Source organism: Girardinichthys multiradiatus, chromosome 11 (genome assembly GCF_021462225.1).
Source record: "Girardinichthys multiradiatus isolate DD_20200921_A chromosome 11, DD_fGirMul_XY1, whole genome shotgun sequence".
Lineage (NCBI taxonomy): Eukaryota > Metazoa > Chordata > Actinopteri > Cyprinodontiformes > Goodeidae > Girardinichthys > Girardinichthys multiradiatus.
In genome coordinates this window covers 21152280-21175487 of record NC_061804.1, presented here as the reverse complement: position 1 = coordinate 21175487, position 23208 = coordinate 21152280, and the positions used below count along the sequence as shown (strand labels likewise).

Below are 23208 nucleotides of genomic sequence, written 5' to 3'. Positions count from 1 at the left end.
ACAATTCAAAAAGTAATTAAATAAATCAAAAATCAAAACATTACTCAAAGGTTTCAATCAAATAAAACTGGCAGCAAATAGGCTCTGTCAGTGTCAGAGGACCAAGAAAGCTCCAGGACCTGATGGTGTCTCCCCCTCATGCCTGAGAACCTGTGCTGACCAACTGGCCCCCATCTAGCGCTATAGAGCGCTATATGCAAAAAACAGCCACCACGGAGACAGTTTCTTCACCGAGGCTGTCTCTCTGCTGAAACCTTAACAGTCAGAGTGCCCAGATTAATAACATGAAACTTTGCGCCAATTTGGCTAACACTGCCATAGTCTTAGACTTGCTAATCACATGTTGTGGTTGGTTGGTTGGTCGATCGGTCGGTCGGTCGGTCCGTCCCTCCGTCCGTCCGTCCATCCATCCATCCATCCATCCAGCCATCCACCCACTCCCTGGTTGCGGGGGTAACAATTGCAAGAGGGAAACTCAGAAATCCTCCCTAAAAATACCCTCAAGCTCATTCTATGGGATCCCATTGCATTCCTAGGCATTACATGGTCTTTTACCATTAGAACATACTACAACTACCTGAGCTGACCCATATCGATGTGGAGGACAAGTACTGTACAAGTCACTCATCTTTACAGTTAAGCCCAAAATGTTTTCACATCCAAGGACAGTTTAGGTTTAAATTATGTATTTTAATTTTACCATCATGTTTTCTCTGGCTGGAAGTAATATTAATGTTTTGGTGTGGCCCAGACAGAGTTCTGACCCTAATCTTTAGCTCTGGAGGGAGCTAAGGATTAGGGTGATGGCAAGGAGTCCTTCCCACCTTGAGAGACTTCATCACAAAAGGTAAATGGTCAAACTACCAGTGGAGACATGCAAAAAGCTGGTCAACAATCATATGAAGGGGCTGACTGCTGTAATGTCAATAAAGATGTCTATAATTTTTCTTTTGAGTGATCCCCCCTTGATTTTCTATTAGAAACAAATATCTTAGTTAAATTAAAAAAATTAAAATGGCTGTATGGCTTTCTCTGCTTATTAGCTTACCGTAATGCTTACAATGCATATTTATTGCTTTATTTCACCAACAGTATGAGATGTTAGCCTTGAGTAAAAACTTTTACTACTATTGTTTCACAATGTTTACAAAAAAACATTAAAACATAAATCCATAAAATGACCTAATTACCTTGATTTAAAACTGAAAACTGTCTACTATTATTATTACTGTCAGGATCTGGGTGTGTGTTTGTGTTTTTGTGCTTGCTACATGTGTTCATTCTCAGGTGGTGCTGGAGCTCTCAGGTGTACAGGATGACAGGTGCGACTTATTCCACTGATTGCCAGGAGGAGTACTTCAGCAGGAGGCTGTCAGCACTTCAATGTGAGAGTGTTTTGTCACAGTGGTACAAGCTCTAGCCACAGTCCAAATTATGCTGTGTACTTTGACCTCGTTTAACTTTATTTTTTGCTCCTCTGCAGATTTTGAAAGCCCAAGCTTTGGATCTATGTCACTGTGTTTTCTGGACTACGTTTCTGAAAGTTACTCTGGATGATCAAGCCTGTCCTCGTTCTGAGGATTCCTATCCTGTGATCTACCTTCGTTTGGATTTGCATCAAGCTGGCAGCTTCCTGTCCTCTTCGTCTCCTGAGCCAAGCCACAAGCATACCCTGTCCACCCTCCAATGTAAGCCACCACACATCGAACTTGTTTATGGTAACCTGAGCTCCACAAAACAGCACCAAGTGAACTCTCTACAGATATACCTGCTTAAGACCTAGATCCGGAATCTCATTCCCCCTGGCGACCTGACCATCATAACTCAGTAAGCCGATCTCTGTATCAAAATAACTACTTGCTCTTAGTTTTGTTTTTCCCTCCGTTACCCGTACTCATCCATTCTCTTCACTTCTCTCCTTAGTGAGATATTTCGTCCGTTCCGTTCCTGACTATATCTTCAATAAACAATCTTTATTTTACTTCCTCCTCCTGAGTGTTCTCTGTATGTGGGTCCGAGCTATTTCGAACATAATGACAATTACAACATACTAATTAATATAGTTACAGACATAATATGGTTTTCTGTAACATTTATCTATTGTTAATTTGACTGATACAAAACTAAAAGAAACACTTGCTAAATAGCATTTTTCCAGTTTTTATCATGCAAAATATATCTTTCTGCTCTTCAGAGTAACACAATTGCAACAAGCTAACACTAGCTGGTTAATTATTGAGTCTAGCAGCTCAGTTAACCAGACTGGAGTAAATTTTTTTTTTTTTAAACACATGCATGTAGCTTTCTGACTAAAACTCGGAAACAGCAATACAGTAACAAGATTGATGGGTAGCACTGTTGTTTTCACACCACAACTGTGTACATTTTCCTACTGAAAATATTACTAAAAGGCAGAGCCTTCAATGAAGGTGCAGGAAAATGTAATACCCCTATTTCAGTAGGCTGACTGGCAGCACACAGCAAGAGGTGAGAGAGGGGAAGTATTGTTACCCTACCCATGACTGTTGCTTCATACAGCTGGAGAAAACTTGAATTGCATTTCATTAATAGAACCTTTAAAATGTAGGAAAATCTTTGTGGTTTTCAACCTGTAAATTTAAAAAATCTTGATACCGGTGAGTGGTCCATGTCTAGTCGTTTACAATGTCATTCTGAGTAGCATTACAGGCCCTTTACATACTGTGGTTCACTTAGCGGTCTTGCAAACATCCCTGCACAGATATTCCCAGTATTTCTTATAGGGTAAAGCTAATCAACACATTGACAGAGATGGTGCACCTTCCCTTGCTTGTCAATTTTTTAAGCCTATTTCTCAAGCAACAACTAACAACTTGTGTTAGGTTGTGTGTTGGCAATTGTCACGGTTCAAGAAAAAATAATGCAGTACTTTTTATGTGCTGTTTCAATCAGCAAAACAGATGTAATGGAAAACCTTGGTGCATCAGCTTTCTTTGCAAGGAGGATGGATTAGATGTGTCACAGCCAGGCACAACAGAGAAGGATGTAAACAATAAATAACACACAGATTTTATTTTTGCCAGTATAACCTTATTTATACTACCGTAAAACTTCATTTGGATTTCTTACTGATGTCTTTCTGGGTAGAGCTTCAAACATCTTTGGCTCGGCAGGAACCTTGGATGCTAAAGAAAGTAAGTTAGATTCTCTTCCAAATTAGTTTAATTTGTTATATTCCAGGTTCAGGTAATTTGAGCCTGCATGTATTAATGCATGTATGAGCCGCCTGCACTCTTCTATGCATTAATATTTGTAATAATGGTACTTATAGGTACATGTGGGGTTGTGTAATTGTGCCACAGCGGATATTTTCCTTTGTTATGCTGAGCGGTTAATTCTGTATGTAACATGATTCACAGGCCATCACTCCTTCTGATGGCTGGTTGACACAACATTAAGAATCAATTATCCAAAAGGTTATTGATTTCTAATTCAGTGAATCATTTTTAAACAATATTTTATTAAAGTAATGTTTTATTTTTCCTTCTGCTTTGCATTGTTAACTGGTTAATTGAACACATACAACTTATTGTTCTTAATTAGGTTAAAGACTAAATTACCTTAATTCCAATTCCTCAAAACAAACCTTGGGTCTTAAATATACATATTCACACTGAACTGTGATATTACTGCACTTTTTTTTAATCAGTTTTAGATTTATGTTTTGGTTTACTTTTTTGTAGCTTATTAGTTTTCCTTATTATTTTTATTTTTTATTAGTAGTTTAGTTGAATATTACTAGCCTTGTTAAATAGCTTTTTCACTAACGTATTTAATGTTGAAGTATTTTGGTAAAATATTCTGGTATTTTGGAAAGAAGTGGTTTGTATGTATTCTGGATATGTGTGCAAGGCTTGCTGTTTGAGAACACCAGATCTCAAATTCATTCCTTTATCTATTGTTCTATAATACCACACCTCACCAGGCAGGTTGTTTTGTACTCTATTGAATGTTCATCAGAGAAACAGCCTGGGGGAAGAAACTGTCTCTGTGGCGGCTGGTTTTAGCGAACAGTGCTCTGTAGCGGCGGCCTGAAGGTAAAGCTCTGAACAGTTTATGTGCAGGGTGTGTGGGGTCTGCAGAGATTTTAGCAGCTCTTTTCCTGACCCTAGACCTGTATAAATCCTGGATGGAGGGAAGGTCAGCTCTGATTATTCTCTCTGCAGTCCTGATTATTTGTTGCAGTCTGGACCTGTCCTGTTTTGTGGATGAGCCAAACCACACTGAGATGGATGAAGACAGGACAGATTAAATGATGGCAGTGAAGAAGATGACTAGCAGCTCCTGTGGAAGGTTGAACTTCTTGAGTTGCCTCAGGAAGTACAGTCTCTGCTGGGCCTTCTTTCGAACAGTGTCTATGTGTGAAGACCATCTCAGGTCCTCAGAGATGGTGCCTAAGAACCTGAATCTGTCCACGGCTGATACATTGTTGTTGAGGATGGTGAGGGGTTGTATGGGGGTGGTGTTCTCCGAAAGTCCACCACCATTTCCATAGTCTTGAGTGGGTTGAGTTCAAGGTAGTTCTGACTGCACCAGTGTACCAGCCGATCCACCTGCTGTCTGTATGCAGACTCATCACCGTCCTGGATCAGTCCAATGACAGTGGTGTCATCTGCAAACTTAAGGAGTTTCACGGACGAATCCGATGAGGTGCAGTCATTTGTATACAGGGAGAAGAGGAGTGGGGATAGAACACACCTCTGGGGGGCACCAGTACTTATTGATCTGGTTCGGGAGAAGATGCTCCCCAGTCTCACCTGCTGCTGTCGGTCTGTCAGGAAGCTGTTGATCCACTGACAGGTGGAGGCTGGGACGTTGAGCTGGGTGAGCTTCTGGTGGAGGATGTCTGGTATGATGGTGTTGAAGGCCGAGCTGAAGTCTACAAACAGGATCCTGGCGTACGTCCCTGGGTGGTCGAGGTGTTGCAGGATGAAGTGTAGACCTAAGTTAACAGCATCATCTGCCGACCTGTTTGCTCGGTAAGCAAATTGCAGGGGGTCCAGCAGGTGGCCTGTGATGTCTTTCAGGTGCTTCAACACCAGCCGCACAAAGGATTTCATGATCACAGACGTCAGGGCTACAGGCCTGTAGTCATTTAATCCTAAAATGGTGGGTTTCTTGGGCACCGGGATGATGGTGGATCATTTGAGGCAAGAGGGGACTTCACATTTCTCCAGTGATTTGTTGAAGATCCTTGTGAAGATCGGAGCAAGTTGATTTGCACAGGCTTTCAGGCATGATGGTGAGACGTTATCAGGTCCTCCAGCTTTCTTTGTTTTCATGCGCTGAAAGAGCCTGTTTACCTCATCCTCGTAGATCTTTAGTGCAGGCAGAGGATCTGAAGGTAGGGGATTGGTTGTTTTACGGGTCAAATTTGTTCCTGAATGGGATGTGGAGGAGATGATTTGAGGTGTGAATGGCTTCTTGTCATGTCTGCAGTAGAAGCCATTCAGACGGTTGGCCAGGAGACGACTCTGTTCAGGATGGGTGTGGGGGCTCCTATAGGCAGTCAGGTTTCTCACACCAGTTCATATAGCTGAAGTGTCACCAGTAGAAAGGCTGTTCTTAAGCTTCTCACTGTAGCTTCTCTTGGCTGCTTTGATCTCCTTTGTTAGTTTGTTCCTGGCCTGCTTGTACCAGGCCCAATCTCCACTGCTGTGAGCTTCTAACTTTTCCCTGCGCAGATTGTGAACCGTGGGTTTGGAAGCTCTTAGTCTCTGTCTATAGGTTGGGATGAGATGGATTAGATAATGATCCGAAAAACCCAGAGCAGCCCTGGTAAAATAATTGCCTTTAGCACTTATTAGTTATTCATTGCCAAACCAAACCTGCTGTTGCACAACAAGCCTGATCTAAACTATCTACATCTTCCCATCAACACAAACCAGCTATCTTGTCTCCACTGCAAAAAAAACATATCCACACAACTGTGCTACCACCATGTTCCGCGGTGGGGAACAAAAGGACTGGTAGCTGTTCACACTGTTTTTCAAAGCACAATGAGGTCACACATATGGTAAAACAAAATAATATTCAAACCGGAAAAAGATGGTCTTTAGTTGTTCAACCTTTGACATTAAAAGTAAGGAACAGGATGGGTTTGAAAATTATGCCAGTGCATTGTTGAATAGCCTGGTGTTTTTGATAACCCTAGTTATTTGGCAGTGGGGCACAGTGTGCAACAAGGACATGCCGCCTGACGAGAAGTAATCCAACACAGGATGGCTCTCTGATTACATGCAACCACAGTCAGACCAATAGGTGCTATCTTGATCTGGATAATGTGAAAAAAGGGCCATCTCCTTGTAAAAATAAACCACCTCTTTTCATGACACATGCAGTTATTCTGAAAGATGAAAACTAATTAACAGAAATACAACATAAAAGCATAAAGGAACTAAGTATGTTGGTAGTATTTTAGTCTTAAAAAGACAAAAAACACTTTCTAAGAAAAAGCTACACATTATTAACAACCATACTTAAATACCAGAAACGTGTTCAATCTGTTAGGTGGAGCGCCTTTTTCCATGGCAGCAAGGAATTTTTAGGAAAGATTGACTAGACTGATGAGTACGGTGGATTTAACAGACACAGAAAATGTGTGTTACCTTGTAATTAATTTGAACGGAAACAGTAGTTTCATTTAGTTTAATTTCACATTCATCCACTCCTGTTATCTATTGCATAACAGGGTTTAATTTGAGCAAAAGATACAAGTCTAATATGATAAGAACATGAAGAAATAGCTTTTATGTTTATAAATTCAAAACAATATCTATATAAAAAGTACTCAATACAAATACAGGTCCTTCTCACAATATTAGCATATTGTGATAAAGTTCATTATTTTCCATAATGTATTGATGAAAATTTAACATTCATATATTTTAGATTCATTGCACACTAACTGAAATATTTCAGGTCTTTTATTGTCTTAATACGGATGATTGTGGCATACAGCTCATGAAAACCCAAAATTCCTATCTCACAAAATTAGCACATTTCATCCGACCAATAAAAGAAAAGTGTTTTTAATACAAAAAACGTCAACCTTCAAATAATCATGTACAGTTATGCACTCAATACGTGGTCGGGAATCCTTTTGCAGAAATGACTGCTTCAATGCGGCGTGGCATGGAGGCAATCAGCCTGTGGCACTGCTGAGGTCTTATGGAGGCCCAGGATGCTTCGATAGTGGCCTTTAGCTCATCCAGAGTGTTGGGTCTTGAGTCTCTCAATGTTCTCTTCACAATATCCCACAGATTCTCTATGGGGTTCAGGTCAGGAGAGTTGGCAGGCCAATTGAGCACAGTGATACCATGGTCAGTAAACCATTTACCAGTGGTTTTGGCACTGTGAGCAGGTGCCAAGTCGTGCTGAAAAATGAAATCTTCATCTCCATAAAGCTTTTCAGCAGATGGAAGCATGAAGTGCTCCAAAATCTCCTGATAGCTAGCTGCATTGACCCTGCCCTTGATAAAACACAGTGGACCAACACCAGCAGCTGACAGGGCACCCCAGACCATCACTGACTGGGTACTTGACACTGGACTTCTGGCATTTTGGCATTTCCTTCTCCCCAGTCTTCCTCCAGACTCTGGCACCTTGATTTCCGAATGACTTGCAGAATTTGCTTTCATCCGAAAAAAGTACTTTGGACCACTGAGCAACAGTCCAGTGCTGCTTCTCTGTAGCCCAGGTCAGGCGCTTCTGCCGCTGTTTCTGGTTCAAAAGTGGCTTGACCTGGGGAATGCGGCACCTGTAGCCCATTTCCTGCACACGCCTGTGCACGGTGGCACTGGATGTTTCTACTCCAGACTTAGTCCACTGCTTCCGCAGGTCCCCTAATGTCTGGAATCGGCCCTTCTCCACAATCTTCCTCAGGGTCTGGTCACCTCTTCTCGTTGTGCAGCGTTTTCTGCCACACTTTTTCCTTCCCACAGACTTCCCACTGAGGTGCCTTGATACAGCACTCTGGGAACAGCCTATTCGTTCAGAAATTTCTTTCTGTGTCTTACCCTCTTGCTTGAGGGTGTTAATAGTAGCCTTCTGGACAGCAGTCAGGTCGGCAGTCTTACCCATGATTGGGGTTTTGAGTGATGAACCAGGCTGGGAGTTTTAAAGGCCTCAGAAATCTTTTGCAGGTGTTTAGAGTTAACTCGTTGATTCAGATGATTAGGTTCATAGCTCGTTTAGAGACCCTTTTAATGATATGCTAATTTTGTGAGATAGGAATTTTGGGTTTTCATGAGCTGTATGCCAAAATCATCCGTATTAAGACAATAAAAGACCTGAAATATTTCAGTTAGTGTGCAATGAATCTAAAATATATGAATGTTAAATTTTCATCATTACATTATGGAAAATAATGAACTTTATCACAATATGCTAATATTTTGAGAAGGACCTGTATTAGAAGAATGCAAATCAAGCCTTTGTGGAAGAGTGTCCACCGTTGGAAAAAAAACAGGAGTCCTGTTTTGGGGATTGAGTGGGAGCACACTTGTCAGCAGGGCCGTAGCTACCGTTGAGGACAATTTTTCTGGCATGTATAAAATAAAAAAATTATCAAAACAATACTTTCGAACAGTGTGGTTCTCTGAGTAGCTCCACCCGGTCACTGTAGGAGGCGCTGCAACTGTGTAAGGCAGTCAAACTCAATGTCTACGAAGAAGAGTGCAGCTTTGCATACCCTACCGCTAAAATAAAGACCAGAAGAAGAAGAGTGCAGCTGACGGTGAAATGTAACAGCGGTAACTTGCCAAAGATATTCTACTTCTCTTTTGTTCTTCTCCAAATAACAGTTTACCAGTCTTCTTTCTTCATTACACTGTTTAAGTTTAGTTAGAATAGTTACAGCCCATTGACTACGTTTGATTTGTGTAGTAGCATTTTTTATGAGCAGCTGTGACAGACTAATGATGTTTCTATTGCAAGAACTAATGTTTCCGTCCATTTAATTAAGACACAAACTTTGTTTCAAAGCTCAGTTTTGAGGGGAAGAATGTGATGATAAGACAAAGAAATGATGAAGGTAAGAGCTGCTGTTCTTCCACTCCAGCCAGGATATGTTGCTGAGATCCATGTCCCTGTGTTGCTCAAAACAAACAAAAACTGACTGGCCTTTATTCCATTCACTTTACACTACCACTGACCACGGATAGATTTGTTATTACAGTGATATCCAGGCCAGATTTGACTGCAAAGAATACAGTACAAAATTACAGTTTCACTATAAAATTTGTGTATTACTTAATAAAGCACGCTTTAATTATATTTGTGTTCTTTTAGAAAAATATTTCAGTGAGTCAAATCTAAATTGAATTCAGACATAAAGATAGACTAAGGTAGGTGGATAACTGTAGTCTGTTTTTTGTTTGTCACTCAGATGTCACTTCCTTAAGGAAGTAGTGCTGACAAGCCTGCAATCTCTCTGCATCAACCCTTCCATGTGTAGGTTCACACCAGGCACTTCAGCTTTCTCACACAGTCCAAAAATATTGGATAATCTAAACGTTCAAGGGTTATGAATAGTTTTGCAAGATCCAAACATTTCTTTTGACAGTAATTCTGTTCTAATAAATGCGTAATTGTGACATGTGTTAGATAGTTCTTTATCTGTGTTTCGAGACCAACCACACTGCCCCTAGGAAGAATATTTGTCCTATTTCCGCAACTGGAATGTAAGCCAGATGTCTGCCTGAAAGAAGCCACAGAAGAAATGTGTGGTTAGGGTGATGAAGATCCATAATGGATCTACATAGTTTGAATGGATCTACATAGTTTGTTGAAGATGTTTTGAAGGCCAGGCATTGTTGGTATGGTGATGAATGAGAGCTATCCTGTCTTGTGAGCTACGATCTCCATCAATTCCCACAGCAAGTGGTGAGAGCTCCGATCTTCTGAACACTGTCTAGCCTTCTTCAGACTGGAGGTGTGTTAGATCATCAGAGATGTAGAATCCAAGGTACTCATTACTAGAAAAAAATCTCTCTTGTGGGTCTCAAGTACCGGTTCACATAAAATCAAACAGTACCATGTTTCGGTGACTAAACACTATTGTGAAACTTCAAAGTTATGTGCTATGTTGTGCTGGTCTATCACATAAAAACTAGATTGAGGTTTGTGGTATTAACATGACAAATGCTGCTTCTCACTGTTGCTTCCTTTTACATATTCTGATTTTGTCATGATTTGTGGGTGTTTTTGGGTTCTTCTTCTTATTATTATTATTATTCTTGATAGTTTTTTAATCATGCTTCTGTTTATTATTTTCCTGGTCATGCTTTAGTTTTTGTCTACTAGTTCATGTTTTGTCAAGTTTGGTTTTTGGATCTGGTTATGCTTTAGTTTCATGTTTTTCTAGTTATGTTTCTATTAGTTTGTATTCAAGAGTCCCTTTTCTGCTCCAGCCACGTTTTGTTCTCTCCTGTCTGTTTTTAATCATCTTCATTCGGTTCACCTGCACCTAGTATTCAGTCTGCTCGTTTCACCTGGTTCTTGCTCCATATATACACATCTGTTCTGTTCATTCCTCACGGAAACATCACAGTTCACCTGTTTATGCCGAGCCTGTTCTTTCGAGCCTGTTTTGCCTACGTTTGTCCATGCCTCCATCTGCAACTACCTTTCTGCCTGCAAGTTTCTTTTTGGTTATTAAATCTTTTTTCAACTCACCACGCCACGTTGCTTCCTGCTTGTTTGCATTCTGGGGTCCTCCGCCCGTGGAAAGTGCAGGAGAGCCAGATGTAAATGGAAGAAGGCTAAAGTTCAAGTGTCATATCAAATACTAAAATACTACTGGAGTTCATACTACAGGAGAAAACATTTCTCTTCAATTATTCAGACAAATTGTCATATCCCTTATTAATCAAACTTTATTAATCCCTTTGGGATTAATAAAGTTTTTTGAATTTAATTGAATTGTATGTTTCATTATAAACTGTTCAGATTGTCCGTCAGACTGTTTTATTGACTATCGCACATTTTAGAATCCTTTTGAATTTATTTTATTTGCTTTTAAATTTGCTTTTACAATGACCTGCCCTCCACCACCACCCCCCACATCTCTGAGCTGCTGCAGCCATAAATATCCACCCACTCTCTTAGGTCCGCCAACCAGCAGATCCTTAATGTGCCTAAAACTAAGCATAAACTTAGAGGTGACAGTGCTTTCTCTGTAGCTGCTCTGTTGTGGGATGATCTGCCCTTGCATGTCAGACAGTCCTCCTTTCTTTCAGTTTAAGAATCTTCTTAAAAAGTATTTATTTTCTGTAGCCTTTGGGTCATGTTAAGTGGTTGACTTTTTTTTAAACTTGTCTTATTTTCTTTTCTTTAATTGTTTCTGCCATTTGCATATGTACAGTACTTTGTCGACCTTGGTATATTTTAAAGTGCTTTATAAATAAAAGTTGTACAGTATGATAATATGCTATTTTAAAAGTGTAAACAACAGCCTGTTCTCTGTGGTTCTGGCTGTGAATACATGGTTTTAAAAGTACATCTGTCAATTTTGCCCCTTGAACATTTTCAATTCTGTTTACCTCTATGACCTTTTCTAAAATGGTTCTCTGTAACATCTTGTAAATAATGTGAAATTTGCAACATCGAAGAACAACCTGTCAAGACCATGTCCACATAGAGCCTAAGGGTTAGTTTTTACAATATTAATATTGTCCAGGTTCAGCAATGCTGTTCATGGTTTTTCTAGCAAGAACAAATCACAGGAACAACAACAACAGGTAAACCTTGGCTGATTTGGTTTATTGACATCAATATTGATCATATAAATAATGTTAATTTAGAATTTACTTTTTACTTTATTGCAGCTTGATACCTATATGACCTGGCCTATTCTCATCTTTTGAGCCTCAAACATAATTTCAGAATGAGGACACTAAGTCCTTGCTATAGGGGCCGAGGTTGACCTATCACCATATTTCACTGGTCTTGCCAAGAGCATCAAAATAAATGTGCCTCCACAAATTTCTGTTTCCAGTGAGAGGGTGGAGAACAATCTTTATCTGCCTGTTTCCATACTGTGTAGTTAGAAGTAGTTAGAAAACAACCTGCCTGTGCTCGTTCTTGGCCAATCTCCTTATAAGCTTGGTCTGAGCCCAAGACAGACAACCGGTTCTCTGCCATTCTACTGAGCTATTTTGCTTATTGCTGAGGCCTCTGGGAAGTTCTTTGGGGACTTTGACCAGGCTCCTTCCACGGTACCGGTCCGTGGATCAATTGGTACCAGGCCGCACAAGAAACAATTAAACTTAGGCCCCACCCCTCCGCAAACGGGGGAAGTTCCAGGTTTTTTTTCCCCCGATTTTTATTGCTCAAACATCCCTTAGTTGAACATAGACATGTGTAATATCCTCTGAAACATCAGAATTTGGCTAAAAGCCAATATAAACCATTTCTTCGAACACCAAAGACAGTTAAAACTACAAGCAGTTGAATCAGAAAGTAAACACACCCTACAAAAGGGAGTCACCGGACGTCTCGACCTCTGCCTCCTGATTGGTTGGATTGACGTGAAAGACTTGGAGATAACTTTATTCTACTGGCCCTAAGGATGAAAAGGAGGGGTCATTTGTGGAATTCGGCCCATCCAAACTCTAGTTACAAACATGCGTAACGGCGCGTATTTCAAAAAATCCACATCGAGTTCAAACAGGTCAGAACCGATTATGCAGCTGAGCATGTATGTGTTTTTTTTAAATAATTTCTTGTGTTGGATTATTTGTTTTTTTAACTCCAATGGCTTCCCGAAAAAAGTTTTAAACTGTGAATGAAGCTTTGGACCAAATTACGGCTGAGTTTTGTGCTGAGGATGGCAAATGAAGACCGGGACCGTGTTTTTCTCAGACAATGGGACAACAAAGAGTGCCGCAGCTTGACTAAAGGTATGTTCATAAAGATGCAGGTGTATTCATTCCTGCAACGTTTGGTTCGCTTTAAATGGAAAAAACGTCTCTTCGAAGTTACAGTGCCTTGCGAAAATACTCGGCCCCCTTGAACTTTTCAACCTCTCGCCACATTTCAGGCTTCAAACATAAAGATATAAAATCCTAATTTTTTGTGAAGAATCAACAACAAGTGGGACACAATTCTGAAGTGGAATGAAATTTATTGGATGTGTCAAACTTTTTTAACAAATAAAAAACTGAAAAGTGGGGCGTGCAATATTATTCGGCCCCTTTACTTTCAGTGCAGCAAACTCACTCCAGAAGTTCAGTGAGGATCTCTGAATGATCCAATGTTGTCCCAAATGACTGATGATGATAAATAGAATCCACCTGTGTGTAATCAAGTCTCCGTATAAATGCACCTGCTCTGTGATAGTCTCAGGGTTCTGTTCAAAGCACAGAGAGCATCATGAAGACCAAGGAACACACCAGGCAGGTCAGAGATACTGTTGTGGAGAAGTTTAAAGCCGGATTTGGATACAAAAAGATTTCCCAAGCTTTAAACATCCCAAGGAGCACTGTGCAAGCAATCATATTGAAATGGAAGGAGTATCAGACCACAGCAAATCTACCAAGACCCAGCCGTCCCTCTAAACTTTCATCTCGAACAAGGAGAAGACTGATCAGAGATGCAGCCAAGAGGCCCATGATCACTCTGGATGAACTGCAGAGATCTACAGCTGAGGTGGGAGAGTCTGTCCATAGGACAACAATCAGTCGTACACTGCACAAATCTGGCCTTTATGGAAGAGTGGCAAGAAGAAAGCGATTTCTCAAAGATATCTATAAAAATTCTCGTTTAAAGTTTGCTACAAGCCACCTGGGAGACACACCAAACATGTGGAAGAAGGTGCTCTGGTCAGATGAAACCAAAATCGAACTGTTTGGCCACAATGCAAAATGATATGTTTGGCATAAAAGCAACACAGCTCATCACCCTGAACACACCATCTCCACTGCTTTTTGTCAGCAGGGACAGGGAAGATGGTCAAAATTGATGGGAAGATGGATGGGGCCAAATACAGGACCATTCTGGAAGAAAACCTGTTGGAGTCCGCAAGAGACCTGAGACTGGGATGGAGATTTATCTTCCAACAAGACAATGATCCAAAACATAAAGCCAAATCTACAATGGAATGGTTCACAAATAAACGTATCCAGGTGTTGGAATGGCCAAGTCAAAGTCCAGACCTGAATCCAATTGAGAATCTGTGGAAAGAGCTGAAGACTGCTGTTCACGAACGCTCTCCATCCAACCTCACTGTGCTCCAGCTGTTTTGCAAGGAAGAATGGGCAAGAATTTCAGTCTCTCGATGTGCAAAACTGATAGAGACATACCCCAAATGACTTGCAGCTGTAATTGCAGCAAAGGGTGGCGCTACAAAGTATTAACGCAAAGGGGCCGAATAATATTGCACGCCCCACTTTTCAGTTTTTTATTTCTTAAACAAGTTTGACACATCCAATAAATTTCATTCCACTTCATGATTGTGTCCCACTTGTTGTTGATTCTTCACAAAAAATTTGAATTTTATATATTTATCTTTGAAGCCTGAAATGTGGCAAGAGGTTGAAAAGTTCAAGGGGGCCGAATATTTTCACAAGGCACTGTAACAAAGCCATTGTTGCTGTTATCAAAGGTTTATAAAGTTATAAAATTATACCTGTTCAGCTGGGCGTTGCTTAGCAACACGTGGGAGAGAACGCCATCTCTTGCTTGTAGCACGCATTCGTCGACACCGTTCCAAAAGTATAAATTGAACGCCGCAAAATCTGTGTAGAATGAGCTGCTCTTAGCTCTCACAATAATATTTCTCCTTAAAAAAATGGTAGAAATATGCAGAACAGAGCAGCTGCGTGTTGTTGAGTTTGTGAGTCTCAGCGGGCACACCAACATGACGGTTCAACCCCACAACCTGGGCCGCAGTAAAATTGTCAAGCGTTAACAAGTCCGTGGTGATGTAAAGGTTGGGGACCACTGCTCCAGAGCACCTCTGCCAGTTTCCATTGCTTCTAGCCCACCCTGTTGAATTCTGTTGCCAGTCACTGTTGGCTCCAGGATGCCAGGCTGAAATCCTTCAGAAGACATTGGAGAGCTTCTTTGCTAGTCCCTGCTCACACCCAGCAGCTTCTCTAAGCTTCTTCACCCGTCTCTACAACCTCTGGGCGGTCCTCCAGAACTCCTTTGTTGGCATCTATTGGCTTCCCTTCCGGTGGTTCTTTGAGGGTCTCTAAGCCCCCATGGCACATTACAGAGCTTGTGTATACAAGCCTTTTTGAACTCTTTAAATAGTTGTGATATCCCACAGGCCATCCTCTTTGACTCCTTTTTTTCCAATCCTTCTTTCCAGACCATCTCTGAACTTTCTTTATTGTGATGTCAAGAGCTGTCCTTTGGTGGGGGTGACTGTCATGATGTGAAGAACTTTGTTAGAGTTTGTGTTTTGGTATTTTAAGGAATAATCATGTGTTGGCGAATGTTCTGCATAGTTGTTGAGTTTTCCTTGCCAGTGTTCTTTTATTTTGTTGAGCCATTAGTTTGTCAGGTTTCTCTGCTCTGTTTGTGGCATTATGAGGACTTGGTTCTGTTAGTTTCCCCTCAGTTTTCTAACAAATCACACCTTCTTTAGTCAATTAAACTTGCCTAGCTCTCATTCAGGTCACAACTCTCTCCTGCATAGATTACTCCTTGGTTTCATTTAGTTTTTGTTGTTTCTGTTTTCATGTCCCCAGTGTTCCACAGGGTATCAGTACTCTGCATTTTTGATCTTGCCGGTTGCTGTTTTGTAAGTTTCCATACGTTTCCATAAGTGTTTTTTGCTTTTTTGTCTTGGAGTGAATCAGCTGGAGTCCTGACTGAATCCTGACTGAATCTGAGGGAGCTAAAGATTAGTGTGATGGCAATGAGGCCTTCCAACCTTAAAGCCTGTTCACAACTATAAATTGTTTAAATTCCTTCGGAAATATGCAAACAGCTGGTCAGCTAACATAAGAAGGGTGACCTCAAGATGACCTCATCTGTCCATTGGCAGGGTATTGAAATCTTGATAAATGCATTTTTAAAATGTAAATACTACAAAGGCTGACATAGGGACATGGCGACTTAAGGGATAATGCAAAAAAACCTAAACATTTTTGTGTTTAGCCATGAGCGAGGACAGGTTGTTTTTGGAACAGACCACATTTCCTTTTTTTCCCTTCACTTCTTGTACCTGTGTACTTATAACCAAACGCCTCTTTTTTAACTCAGTTACTCAGTTAGTACTGAAGTGTACAAAGTGGATGTTTTTTTTCCCCCTTTTCCAAAGAGAAAAACTCAAAGGTTTTAGAACAGGAGTTGCCCTCTCAAAGTACTGTGCTCCAACCACTATTTTGTTATACTCAAACCATAGCCCAATTAAAACATCTTGAGTTTATCACTTCATTTTATGAAACTCGTCAAAAGGAGTTGCTCTTTCTTTTAAAAACCCAGCAAAATGATTTAAACAGGTCAATCAGTATAACTGAATGCCAATTTGAGAGAAATCCTGGAACTTTACACCACTGATAAATTTACCACAGCTGTGTGCTGTAAACACATTATAATTGGATCAACAATGTGTAACGATGGCCTTCATTTCTGACATTAAAATACTTTGACCCAAAAGACTCTGGTGGTATGCTTTTATAAATAACAGCATGGCAGGGATAGTGCTAAGACAACTCACTTTCTTTGATGTTGTCACTGAGGGGCTTAACAACTAACGAAAGAGCAAACCTTTCATCTGTAACTAAAGGTAGCCACTTTTGGCTGCATTTTATGGATTATTTTTTCTATGTTATGGAGCCACAGCTTATTACAAAGAACACTAATGGCATAATGGATCGTGAGTAAATATCATAAATGGGGTTGTAAATGAACTTGACTTTGTGGTCGATGATTTATTTGAAGCCTGTTATAAAACAGGCCCTTCTAGTAGAAACTATATCTACATGCCTGGCATTTCACAACCAGAGTAGCTATAGTTATTTTCAGAACAGCTTCTCACTGAAGGGTCGTGTTGGCAAGTCCAGTTTATCTAAAAGCACCCTCCATCCTAGAGAACCGCCATCAGTTTATTGAGGGGGGCCAAATGTCTTTCAGTAGCTTGAGACTAAATTTGTCAGACTGCTTTTGAAATTATTATTCTCTTTTACTGGATGTGTGTGAACTTTCCGATCTAACCTTAGAGGATTTGTGTGGAATAGGAATACATCTTTACTGCTTTTATGCCTTCTGTTCACCTGTTAAAATTTGAGGTTTATAAAAATATTGCAAAGAGAAAATAATTACCATGTAAGGTGGATTACTAATTTATTTCCTTCTCCTATATGCAATAGCAAGTTGGAACCTGAAAAAACCTTGAGGTGAGACCGAGAACCAAGCGCCATATTGCATTTGCTTAAATAAAAGATGTATAGAAATGTTGGCAGAGAAATTAAGCAGAAGTACAACTTCCTACTGAGTGATGCACTAAGTCAATTTGTAAGTAGTCAGACAGTTAATTGTTTAACTTTAAATTTATTCACATATGGAGCTAAAAGGATGTTTTATGTAACTGATAGGATGGAGGCTGACAGAGCAGCTGATGTAGTGGAAAGCTGCACGATTGAGGTCAGTATAGCTCTACAGGTTAAGGAATGTATCTAACAAGTGGTATTGTAGAGTCCAGGCAACAATGAACAGCCGAAACATAAAATATGTCAGATTTAATTATGGTCAATTTAAATATCTCTACGTACTGGCCTAATTCTAATTGTATGTTGCCCAAATGAATGGGAGCCTACACTGAGTATAGAAGCAAATAAACAAAATATAATTTAGTATAAGCAACCATATAGTAACGTTAAAAAGGAAGTTGATCTAGATGTAAGGACATAATAATTAAAATTTGGCTTTACCTTTATGTCAATTTAACCTTAAATGTAAAAAAAAACACAACAGATCCCACACTGTTATTATTTATTGCTTAAAAATGAAGCCAAGATGGAAAAGCTGTAAGTGAATAAACTAAATCCACCCTATTATCCAACACTTACGGTACAGATTATCACCTCTTCACTGAGAGCAGAATGTATCAGAGTCAAATTAATTTTTTGTGTGAACAAACTTGGCAATAAAGCTGAATCTGATTCTTCAGCGGTAAGAAAGATGAGCTCCTAGTGGAGGATGACAGGGTTGATGATGTTGAAGGCGGAGCTGAAGTCCAAAAACAGGATCCTGGCATATGTGCCTGGGTGGTTGAGGTGGTGCAGGATGAATTGTAGTCCTAATTTTACTGCATCATCTGCCGACCTGTTTGCCTGGTAAGCAAACTGCAGGAGGTCCAGCAGGTGGCCTGTGATGTCCTTTAGGTGCTTCAACACCAGTCCCTCAAAGGATTTCATGACCACAGACGTCAGGGCGACACATCTGTAGTAATTTCATCATGTATTGTGTATTCTTTGGGAATCGTGTGTTTCTTCGAAGCATGAGGAAACCTCATGCAGTTCCACAGACTTGTTCTGAGTGAAGATGGGGGCCAGTTGGACAGACTTTCATGCTGGAGCTTTTCTTAGTCTTCTGATGCTGAAACACCCTATTTACATTTTCTCAGTGATCTTCAGTGCAGGCACAGGGTCAGAGGGTAGGTAGGAGGGGTTTGTAGAGTTAGTGGTGGGGGGTGCAGGTACTCATTTTGTGTGGGAGTGAAGTTTGAATGGCTGGTTTCCAAACCTACAGAAGAAGCTGTTGAGGTTGTCAGCCAGTGTGGGGATAATCAGAGCATGATCCTGTGGGATGGGCTCCTTTAGCTAGTAATGGTGTTCAAGCTCCCTAAAACTGTAGTCAAGTTGTTAGTTGAGAAGCATCTTTTTAGCTTCTCACTGTAGCTTCTCTTAGTCACCCGGATTTCGTTCATCAGTTTGTTTCTAGCCTTCTTATACAGGGCTAAGTCCCCACTGCTGTAAGCTTCTTCTTTAGACCCACATGGCTTCCTCAGATGTGAAGTAAACCATGGTTTATTGTTGCTCTGTGTGGAAAGGTATTAGTATGCACACGCATGTCCTCACAAAACCTGATGTATGATGTCACAGTATCAGCGAGCTTGTCTTGTCCAGTTGCTGAAGCTTCAAAAACACACCAATCTTTGCCTTCAAAGCAGGCCTGTAACATCTGCTTTGACTCGACAGTCCACTTCCTAACACTCCAAACTACAGGCTTAAAAGCTTTTAATTTTTGCCAATAGGTTGGGATAAGATGAAACAGACAGTGATCAGAGAGTCCTAAACCTGCACGGGGAACTGTTCGGTAAGCTTCTTTTAAGACGTTGTACCAGTTGTCCAGTGTGTTTGTCTCTGGTGAGGCACTTTATATGCTGTTTGTATTTTGGTAGTTCCTTTGAGAGGCTTGTCCTGTTAAAAGTCCCAAGAACAACGATGAGAGAGTCTGGGTGGTTTTTTTTTATTACTATGTCTGTTAGCTCAGCGAGCTGTTTTTCAGCCTTTGATGTGCAGGCTTGCGGTGGGTAAACACCGGCAGGAGGTGGATTGATGGGACCAGAGCACACTGTCCCCTCTGCCTGAGTTTAATGAGAGAGGCTGCAAGTTTCCCCCGTCTGCATCTACAGTAAATCCCACAGAGAGCTGCTACGCTTCAAACCGGAATCTCAGAAAAACTCTCCAGATTGATGAAAACCAGAGAAAAACTGCCCGGAGAGGACTGTCTAATGCTTAAGAGTTGCTTTCTGGTAAAAGTGACTGTACCATAACAGCAATGCACAGTGGAAATACACAACAAAACACAAAGTGCGAGCTAGCGTAGATAGCACATCCGCAGTGCCATCTGGCAGACCTGCAGGTACTGATGCAGTTTCTCTTCAATTTCCATGGTGCCACAAGAACAACACTGAAGGACTCTCTGTTTCCACTGCTCAGGTTCAGGCCCAATACTATCATCCCTACTTTATACCGAACAAACTGCTCCTGTCTGACCTTTCAGTTGTTCCACCTGGTTATGTTGTCTGAACAGGACAGCTTGATGAAACCATAAACTGTATGATTTTATTTCAGTTCATAAGGAGGATGAATGTAATTGGCATAAATAGCGCAAACATCTGTGATTTCCAGAGCGAGAGGGTTTCCAGATTTTCTGCTATTGTTTAAAAAAAAACTGGAAAAGGTTAGGGCCCAAGTAAAAATAGGACTAAATACTACACTGACCTTCAAGCAAGACTGTATTGCTTACGGAGATGTTAGGTAAGTACTTGTTTTTGAATCAAGTCGTGTGAACTTCTTTGTTAAATTCATCTCTTACAGTCTCAGAGTGGTTGATACTGGCTTATGTATATGTGTTCCCCTCCCTGTCCGAAAAACACATTCTAGTGAAAATGGAATCTGAGTTGGGTATGAGAAAGGAATCCTAAATTGTACTCCATGCTGATGGTATGCTTGTTTTTCACAGCCCACTACCAACCTGAAAACTCTCAGTTCTTTTGTGCTGTCAACACCTTCATGTGGCTCTAGAACTGAAAAGCTCAGTGTTCTCCTACCAACGCAGAGGGCACCTGGGTCACAAAAGCAAAATAAAAAAAATCTGATATTGATAGAAATTAACACATTAGTAGCAGCCTGCTAATGGCCCAACACTAAAACGAAGTTACAAATTATTGGTTCTGGCCAGGCATTATGGACAGAGCACTGAAGACCAGGCTACACCTCTCACCATCCTGAACATCCACTCAACCTCTGTTTGGACTCGACAGTGCCTAGTCTATTGTATAGGGAGATATGTGGGAGAATTTCAATGAGCAGTGTAAAGAAAAATACTAAAAAAAGAGCTGCAGAAGATTTCTAATTAGGTTCTTTTTAATATTAGGAAACAAGCAGGAACCTTGGCATACTTCATCTGAACTCTGAGAACCAAATTTAACTATTAATGTGAAAAATCTGAATAGATACAAAAACATAGAATACATATAATTTTCTGGCCACCCCTCACCCTCTGTGTAGCTGATCAACATACTCACCACAGCGCCACTCATCCGCTCCATTTGGACAATCTTTATGTCCGTTACAGTGCAAAGCTTGAGGGAGGCATTCACTCATGTTGCCACATGGAAAATGGCCGAGAGGACACCTCGACTCTTCCTCTGCAGTGCTCAACACCAGGGCTGAAAGAAATCAAACGGAGTAAAATTAGTCAAAGGGCAACCTATCAACCATTTATATTCTAGCATCGAAACCAACTGCAGTTGTTGCAAATTCTCACCATATCAGCAAATAACATACATTTTAATGTACTTGAGACAACAGTGATGTATTAAATAAATAGCTTTGTGCCCAAAACTGTGCCTTGTGGTACCCCAAAGGTTATGTTTTGCTTTAATTGGTAATCATCTTATTGTCAAACCTCATTTAAGATGTGTTTTAATTTTTATTTTAAAATCCGTTTTCTTTTGTGCTTCCAAAATCCAAAAACAGTAGCAGTTAGCTGCAGTATTTAATCCTTATCTTGTGCTATGCTTGCATTTTGCCAGATAATTTCTTCTCAAAAGGGGTCCATTTTAATTAGTCTGAAGTGTCCCCCACCCTTCAGCAGTCAGTGGATGCAGACCACCAACTTCTTGTGGTCTTCAGGTAAGCTCAAGAACAGTGCATAGCTTCAGAATTAGGAAAACAGCTCCTTCAGTTCCAATACAAGTGTGCACCAATGCACAAAGCAAGGTCTGCACAAACATGGATGAGTAAGAACTTGGCTGGTCTTCGCAGAGTCCTGACATCAACCCCATAGATTACCTTCAGTAGTAGAGCAGAGATTATGAGTCAGGTCGGAAGGCTTGACTCATAGAAAACTGATCACCAATAAAATGATTTGTTACTGACATTGCTGCTACAAATTTGGATATTTAGTGATAAATGCAAAACTAAGATCAAAGTATTCAATTGTTTTACTGTTGGATTTAAAGATTAAGTCTTTATTTCAAAATTCAACCTGAAGGTTGACATGAGTACTTATTTAACCTTATTTCCCATCTTGCAACTTCCAGTGGAAAACATACAATTTGTGATCGGAGATAGTCCTGGGTCAGAAGAATTTGCCAGAAACAGTCCAGAAATGTTCTATTTGCTCATGAATCATTTCCTACTTAGTGTATTTCTCCGCACACCTAAAAAAGCAGAGCTTCATGGGTATTTGTTATGGATCCCCTGGGTAACAATGGGCATAAAGGGATATTAGTTTGAGGCTACTTTTTGCTACACCAAACAAAATGTAACATGTTTACATTTTGTACTTGTTAAACTGCTTGTTTATTTATTTAGTGTGCTCATTTTGGTTTAGTTGTGTGGACAAGATTAGAATAAACACAGAATGAGCAGCTGAGCATCCGTCCATTCCAATTTTGTAATGCACACTGGTGCATCATTGGCTCCTCTTAATGAGACAAACAACTCATCTGTGAACTTTGTGGGGCTCCCCTGTTGATATGTTGTGTTTGTTTCACATAATACAAAATAATTCCTTTTTCCCCTCCTTCTTTCTCCTTGCTCAGCAGTAACGTTTATTTGATATGGGAATAAGAAAAAGCAGGTTTTACCATCAAATTAAAAAACTAAAATAACAACCGCTTCCTTTGATAGCTTCCGGCCAGCTATCAAAGCAGAATTAACCCAACTGCCACCACTTAGAAAGCGTTACACATTTTAGCCAACATTCAATATTCTGATGGTGGCTGATAATCGGCACAGAGAGACACATTTTAGCTGCTCAATATGGGTGGCAGTTTCGTGAGATGTTAGAAGAAGTAAGGAGAAGCCGTTTAAAAAGGCAACTGTTGCTTCTACATTGAGACATTTCTGTGGAATAAGTGGGTTGCACAAGAACTATAGAGTGCAAGACTTTCAACAAATAACAGCAAGACTGAATGGAGCACAGCAAAGGTCTTTAGTTTGGGTTGCTAACTCTGTCATCGAACCGGCTGGATTTGGAAGTGTTGGGATTTTGGAGATCTTAGGGTATAAGAATCCAATCAGTCCAATCATATAGACTTAAATTTAAATGTAGCTACAAACGGTCATATTCAGTAGATTAGAACATGAGTTCTGATGAGGTTTGTCTCACACCGTTTAATAAAAACAGCCTTTAAGTAAGTATACTTGTTATTAAGCCCACATTTCTGTATTAACAATGTTTTTTATTGGTCAGATG

General features: G+C 40.4%; 1 protein-coding gene across 3 annotated transcripts in view; it reads right to left on the bottom strand.

Annotated features, from left to right (window-relative positions):
- The window catches only part of rxfp2a (relaxin family peptide receptor 2a), a 146286-nt gene that overhangs the window by 71062 nt on the left and 52016 nt on the right, over window positions 1–23208 (bottom strand). For all 3 annotated transcript variants that reach the window (XM_047379532.1, XM_047379531.1, XM_047379530.1), the window contains one exon: window positions 21029–21172. In XM_047379532.1, coding sequence (XP_047235488.1) covers window positions 21029–21107 — 79 coding nt within the window. In that variant the 5' untranslated portion in view covers window positions 21108–21172. The remainder of the gene's footprint in view (window positions 1–21028; window positions 21173–23208) is intronic.